The sequence below is a fragment of the Hibiscus syriacus genome, unplaced genomic scaffold (assembly GCF_006381635.1).
Source record: "Hibiscus syriacus cultivar Baekdansim isolate YM2019G1 unplaced genomic scaffold, ASM638163v2 tig00116965_pilon, whole genome shotgun sequence".
Lineage (NCBI taxonomy): Eukaryota > Viridiplantae > Streptophyta > Magnoliopsida > Malvales > Malvaceae > Hibiscus > Hibiscus syriacus.
The window spans coordinates 2,765,822-2,773,587 of NW_024063490.1; the positions used below are offsets into that span (position 1 = coordinate 2,765,822).

The 7,766-nt window shown below is 35.3% G+C and overlaps 1 protein-coding gene and 1 non-coding gene across 2 annotated transcripts; both read left to right on the forward strand.

Moving 5' to 3' along the window:
• The first annotated feature begins 4,753 nt into the window (after window positions 1-4,753).
• LOC120191331 (high mobility group B protein 2-like) lies at window positions 4,754-6,472 on the forward strand. Its single transcript, XM_039194303.1, has 8 exons — window positions 4,754-4,997; window positions 5,097-5,145; window positions 5,278-5,385; window positions 5,586-5,643; window positions 5,742-5,786; window positions 5,874-5,954; window positions 6,028-6,120; window positions 6,218-6,472. Exons 1-8 carry the CDS (start codon window positions 4,769-4,771, stop codon window positions 6,230-6,232), a joined length of 678 nt encoding a protein of 225 aa, XP_039050234.1. The 5' UTR covers window positions 4,754-4,768; the 3' UTR covers window positions 6,233-6,472.
• A 955-nt stretch (window positions 6,473-7,427) lies between these two features.
• Window positions 7,428-7,491, forward strand: LOC120191343. Its single transcript, XR_005522684.1, has one exon. It is a non-coding gene; the product is annotated as a small nucleolar RNA snoR101 (small nucleolar RNA).
• The last annotated feature ends 275 nt before the right edge of the window (window positions 7,492-7,766 follow it).

Genomic DNA, 7,766 nt, shown 5'->3' on the forward strand with positions numbered 1-7,766 from the left:
GCCATTACAAAAAGCAACTCAACATTTGCATGGTTCATCCAGAGAAGCCAGAGCGGTTCGACAGGTTATTCAACCGGTGACAGATAAAGGCAGAAGACTGGTCAACATGGCAGAATATGTCAGAATATTTTTGTTTCTTAAAAGATAAAACACTTTTGTCTCCAATAAGGATTATTTCTAATAACAGACACATTTTTTTATCAATGCCTCGAACATTGCATGCATCATGCATTCTTGCATATTTCACATTATTTTTCTTTCTTTTTATTACATTCACATGTCTAATAAAAAATGAGAACATTTCGATCCTATGACATATAAAGAGCTTTACCAACAGTTGTTTGACGCACATGTGGTGCACCATATCCAAAGAAATCCATGAAGCCCCCGTACCCAGGTATTATGATGAGAATGCTCGTTGTGAATATCACGGCGGTGTCCCAAGGCACACAATTGAGAATTATTACGCATTTAAGAGAGTCGTGCAAAAGACGCGTAACCAGAATTGGATCGAATTCAACAACTTGGGGGCATCCAAGTGAGGAAGATCATTTCATCATTTGAGACATTATGTTTGAGTTTTTTTATATATTTTCTCAAGTTTTCGTAAGGAATTTTAAATAAATTTATGTTACTTTAAAGATGACGAGCAATGAATAAAATTTGCAAACTTGCAATTCTTTGAATATCATCTGAATTAAGAAACTCTGTAAATGGTTCAAAATTATAGACCTTTGACGAAGTAACATGATTTAAAACAAGAACTTTGACCTTACCCAGAATATACACTCAAAACATCGTACCCTGCTCTTGCAATTAACCAATGTAACATTTCCTTTCATAAGGTACAGACAACATGTGGCATCATTTGCATATGAAAATTACTATACTTTTCGTTTAAGACGTTCAATGATGATCATTATCTTTATAGATGGAATAGTCGAGTAAGTGAATCTAGTTTAGGTCAGTTGTTTGAAAATTGAACTCTAAAGATGAAATTTTTTACTTTCAACAACACCTAGACTATAACAGGTTCTTCTTAACAATCTTAAGAAATTAAATCCGTAAAGCTGAGTTATTCCACTAAGGCAATTGGTTATAGAGGAAACTTGAAAGCCCTGGCCTTATGAGTAGATTACGTTCAAACCATGACATTGCTCGAATACTTGGCAATTCAGTGTTTGCTCCACTGTTATTGTCCGGCCGAAGACTTTGTGATGAGATGAACCCTTCAGTCATCTTGATAAAACTGATTATGATGTTAATTTGTCCCTCTAAAGCAATTGGTTAAACGCCCTGGCTTTATGGATTCATCTAGCCAGATAATGGGCAAATTAAATCAAATTTATCTAAACAATAAACTTTCGGTAATGATGGACTAAGGGAGTTAAAGAACACATATTATAGTTAATCTCACACGAACACTCAAGAATTTCATTTTTTATATCGATATTTCCACGCTGCCTTTGTTAGAGGAGCCTACAAATCTTGAACAAATGGAAGATTTTAGAGGACCGAAATTGAAGGTCTAGTAATTGATTATGTTAATTGTGTCATTTTTTCCGCATACAATTAAAATGCTAAGCCAAAGAAAAAACATGTTGCAATGACTGAAAAAAATGACATTTTTATGGCTAAAACCTTAGGTCAACCAAAGCCAACTCATCCACTTGAATATTTGTCAAAGAGCTATAACTCTGAAAGCATTAAACGAGCTATTGATTCCTTTGATATTCTTTGAACTCATGTTTATAATTTGATTTGATTTGATTGCGAGCCTGAATTAAGAGGCAATGTTTTACAGAATTCTTGCATTTTTATATCTTTTTCCCTCCTAAAATAAGAGAAATGAGAAAAACATTTTCAAACAGGATAGTCTTAAATGGGAAAAGTCTTGGAAGCTGTTGAGGCTCATTTTGCCTCCATTAAAGAAAGAACGAACAATGCTCTTGAAAACAATCAGTTCAAGAGACCAGATAAAACTTGTGACATCGTCAAAATCTTGAAAAGAAAATGGGGCATGGTCGATTCCAATGACAAGACTAGCAGACAAAAATGAGGCTTCATCCCAGAGATAAACAATAATTAATTCATGATGCATGCATCTTAGACATATTTAAGAGCATCACATTTATCATTTTTAGCATACATAATTTTTTGCAGCCTTTTAAGTCAAGTTTCAACTTCACGACGAAAGATCCTCGATTCAAAAACACATTCAAAAGTTGATGGTGGTTGTTAAACTTCACAGCGAAGAGGCGACTGACTGTCAACAAACAACTTTTCAGTTTTAGTCAGAGCCAATTTCAACTTCATAGCGAAGGATATTGGACTTGAGATAACACAAGCTCAACTTCACAGCGAAGGGGGGACTGACTGTCAACAAACAACTTTTTAGTTTCATTCAGAGTCAATTTCAACTTCACAATGAAAGATATTGGACTCGAGACAACACAAGCTCAACTTCACAACTAAGGGGCGACTGATTGTCAACAAATAACTTTTCAGTTTCATTCAGAGTCAATTTCAACTTCTCAGCGAAGGAGATTGGACTCAAAACAACACAATTTGCTCGAGAGTAGATTTCAACTTCACGATGAAGGATATCTAGCTCGAAGCCAAACTTCACAATAAAGGGGTCATCCACGGTTTCAAATTCACGGTGAAGGGAATCGTGTCCACCCGCAACATACAATACTTGGATTTCAACTTAACGACAAAGGATATTTAAGTCAAGGCTCAACTTCACGACGAATGGGCCATCCGCGATTTCAACTCCACGACGGAGGATATTGTACCCACACATTCACGATTTTAACTCTACGACGGAGGATATCGTGCCATTTGAGGCTCAACTTCACGGCGAAGGGGCTTCCTAGTTTCAGAGCCAATTTCAACTTCACAGCGAAGAATATTGGACTCAAGACAGCACAAGCTCAACTTCACAGTGAAGGGGCGACTGACTGTCAACAAACACCTTTTCAGTTTCATTCAGAGTCAATTTCAACTTCACAGCGAAGGATATTGGACTCGAGACAACACAAGCTCAACTTCACAGCGAAGGGCAACTGGCTGTCAACAAACAATTTCCCAGTTCCAGATTCAATTTTAACTTCACGGCGGAGGATATTGGACTCGGAACAATACAACTTACTTGGATTTCAACTTCACGACGAAGGATATACAATTCTAGGCTCAACTTCATGACGGAGGGGCCATCCACGATTTCAACTTCATAATGAAGGGAATCGTGCACACAAGCAACATCCATCTCCAGATTTGGATTTCAACTTCACGACGAAGGATATACAACTCAAGGAATGAGTGTCTATCAATAAACTTTCCAGTTTCAAATCCAATTTCAACTTCACGGCGAAGGATATTGGACTCGAAACAGCACAACTTTCATTGGATTTCAACTTCACGACGAAGGATATCCAGTTCAAGGCTCAACTTCACAACGAATGGCCATCCACGGTTTCAACTTCAAGAAGAAGGATATCGTGCCCAATGGATTGACTTAGTGTCACAACAAACACTATCAAGTCTCAAATCAAAGAGAACCGGACAAAAATTGGTTGTCTTTTTCATCTTTGCCCTATTCTTGTTAACACAAAAATGTGCAAAGAGGGGCAGTTGTAGACACCCGTTTTTGTCTGGGTCTACAAAAACATTTTATTATATTATATTTATTTATTATTATTATTATTATTATTATTTTATTATTTTTATAGGCCCCACACTCAACAACCCTAATTTAGTGAGATTCAAAAAATAAATCAACGTATTTGAGTCCTATTAAAACACTAAAACCAACGTATTTAAGTCATATTAAAACACTAAAACCGAAGCATTTGAGTCCAAGTAGGACTCTAAATCTGAGCTAAAAATAGGTTTCTTTAGACTATAAATAGACTCAAGCATCAAGAGGAAAGGACACAGAGAAAAACGTGGAATCAAAATCAGAGGAAGGGACAACGATTTGGAAAACCGAGGGAAGAAAAAGACAAAAAATAAGCGTGGAGGATCCAAAGCCAATATCTAAAAGCACGAGGAGTGGTAGAGCATTTTCATTGCAAATCCAGCCACTCCTCATGCTTTTAGATACTGGCTTTGGATCCTCCACGCTTATTTTTTGCCATTTTCTTCCCTCGGTTTTTCCGAATCGTTGCCCCTTCCTCTGATTTTGATTCCACGTTTTTCTCTGTGTCCTTTCCTCTTGATGTTTGAGTCTATTTATAGTCTAAAGAAACTTATTTTTAGATCATATTTAGAGTCCTACTTGGACTCAAATGCTTCGGTTTTAGTGTTTTAATAGGACTCAAATACGTTGATTTTAGTGTTTTAATAGGACTCAAATACGTTGATTTATTTTCTGAATCTCACTAAATCTGGGTTGTTAAGTGTGAGGCCTACAAAAATAATAATAAAATATTAATAATAATAATAAATAAATAAATATAATATAATAAAATATTTTTATAGACCTAGACAAAAACGAGTGTCTACAATTATTAGCATAATAAAATTTGTCACGTCACTGATTTTGTTTATTATTAACAAGTGATTAAATCAGAAATAAAATATAATTTTAAATATAATTTTAAAATAAATGATCAAAACAATATTAAAATAATTATTAAATAGTTAAATACATAGTTTACCTTAAAAAAAAATCCCCCCGGATGCACAACACACCAAGAAGAGAGATGAAAGTGGGAAGGCGGAGACGTAGGAATCAGGCAGCCACTAAGAGAAAAGCACAGGGATGAATGAGGTGGCATGGAAATACCAAATCCCGCCTAAACTAAACCCTGAACTCTCATTTGGGATGCAATTGAATTTCAATTTCCCCCTCCTCCAACTTGATAATATCTCCGCATTTCGAGTTTCGGCCCCTCATTCTCTCTATTTCTATCGCCCTTTTATCCTGTCCCTCTCCCTCTCCCTCTCCCTCTCCCTCTCTTCCTTTAACCCTAACCCTACCTCGTCACCAGGTATTCCCCCCTTCGATTCTCATCGTTTTTAACGAATTTCGGCGATTTTCTCCTTTTTTTGAAATAAATTTCACTGCTAATTTGCGATTTTAATTGCAGTATTCAACATGAAGGGAGGTAAATCCAAGTCGGATACCAAGAGCGCTAAGTAAGCCTTTTATCCTTTTTCTCTTGTCTTTTTTTGTTGTTGCCTTTTCAGATCGCGTCTTTTAAGAGCTCCGATTATGATGTGGATTTACGTTTCCTATTATTTGATTTTATTTTGTTGATTTGCTTACAGTCTCTCCGTGAATAAGAAACCAACCAAGAAGGCTGGAAAGAAATCGGGGAAGGCAGCTAAGGATCCAAACAAGCCAAAGAGGCCTGCTAGCGCCTTCTTCGTTTTCATGTAATCATTCATGAATCCCTGTTTTCTTTAATAGATTTGGTTTCATGCGTTTGCTTCCTGCAAAATTCTGGCGTTTATATTGAAGAGGTGAATTGAACTATTCTTCTTTTGGTCAAAGCAAAGTTGATCCTCGATGATGATTTTGCAGATTTGCGTTCGTATTTTTATCTAATTTGTTGATGTTGGTTTCGTGATTCAAGGGAGGAATTCCGCGAGCAATACAAGAAGGAGCATCCTAAAAACAAATCCGTTGCTGCAGTAAGTTTGGACTATAATTATAATATTCATGTTTTCTTACAGGCTCCTTTCCTTTTAGTTTTGTGTTTCTTTATTTTTCTGTTTGGTTTCAAATTCAGGTTGGCAAAGCTGGTGGAGATAAATGGAAGAGCCTGTCAGAAGCTGTAAGTATTTTGATATTTTCAGCGTTGATTTTTTTAATTAAATGCATGCAAGATGCATTCTGATTAATTTAACATAAACGATTATAGGAAAAACGACCATATGTTGAAAAGGCAGAGAAGCGAAAGGTTGAGTATGAAAAGAACATGAAAGCCTACAATAAGAGACAGGTAATTTGAAGTTAGTCTTTTATTTGATATTTGTTTAGTGATATAAAAGTTAACCTTTTTGGATTAATATTAGGCCGAGGGTCCCAAAGATGATGAAGTAGAGTCTGAAAAGTCTGTCTCTGAGGTGAATGATGAAGAAGAAGATGATGATGAAGGCAGTGGCGATGTGAGTTTTCTAATTTGTTTCTGTTTTGTGTTGTTACTGGTCTTATAGCTTATTTGGAACTCTAGTGAATTGGGTCTGTTTCTTTTCTGAAATGCAGGAAGATGATGATTAGGAAGATCCAGGGAGGTAGCATAATCAAAGTAGGCCATAATAGTGTTTTATCATCTTATGTTAATGCTTTTAAATGCACATTTCGTTTAAGGAAAATGTAACTCTGAATCTTGTTTGTTTCCTTTGACATCTTGAAATTAAAAGTTGTAGATGGGAAATTTGATGCTATATGTATTTTACATTCAAAGTCTTAAGATAGGTTAATCCTTTTGCTGAGAATTTAGTCCCTCTTTTATGACTTTGTTGCTAGCCCTTCTTGTTCATGTTAATTGTTAATATTCTATTGCTGTTTGCTGCAGTTCTTTTGGTTCATTTATTATTGTAGCATACAGCTTTTGAATAGTTTTCAACCAAAACTATTAACAATTAGTGATTGTGAAGTTTCATTATGTTGATTATTTGTTTTTAAGCTGCAATCAGAACCAATTTCCAAAGTTATAATTTTTTTCTATATATAGCTTATTGTTTTTGCAGTTGTTTAGGCTTTGAATTGTGAATTTTGAAATTTACTCCCACATGTAACATATAATAAAAATGTATCCTTGTCTGAATTGTGTCTAACATATCTTCGTAATTGACTGATTAGTCACTTTAAAAATTCTTCTGTATTGTCTTTAATTTAGTTGGCATTGTAATACTGCCACAGCTCTTCTTACTGAATCTGCTTTTGCCTATTAATCCCACCAGAAACTTGCTTACTGCGTTTTTTAATTAGGTTTTTGTGATCCCAGTTAATTATTGTCAAGATTTACGGTTCTCTAGAGTTTTAGTATCCTGGCAAATTAATGTCAAGGTTTTGGGGATTATCAGTATAATCTTTTACGGATAACGAGCCAATAGTTGTTTGTAGTTGGGTTGTCTTCCTTCTGATTCACAGGGAATGGGTCGGTAGTGTCCCATAATAAACCTTGGTGCTTTTTGAATTGCATTCCGTGCAATCTAACAATGCAATGATTTCAGATTGGTGATTTTGGCTTTTGATTTACCAGCTATATATATATATGTAACATTAATACAATCTTTTATGCCATCATTATCACAATATATGTTTGTGTAACAGTAATACAGTCTTTTGGTTGTCCTGATTATCTAGCAATTTTGCTTTTTGGTGTTTGCAAGTGGTGAGACTATTATCTAGTCTGTAAAATGTTACGACTTATGACATTTAAATTGTGATGCAAAGTTAGGGCACATGATGTCTACACTTGATCTCTGAACTTCAGGTAAGTTCATATGTTGAGAAGCATGTGTACTGGTGCTCTTTCAAGGCACCACATATTACAAATGAACATTTCTTTCATCTTCATAGTCCTTTTTTTTTCTCTTCCTCACTACTGGAAATGAATTCAGTGATCTTCTGTGTGCTGTGTCTTATTGTGCAAAACCTGAATACAAGGCTCACTTTTTCTAAATGAATTCAGTCATTTGCTTTGTGATGTGGTTTATGAAATTCTTACCCTGATATTAGATTTCATAAGTAACCAATTCATTATCATATAGTGGTATATTAATAAACCTTTCGTTAGTTTTCTCTT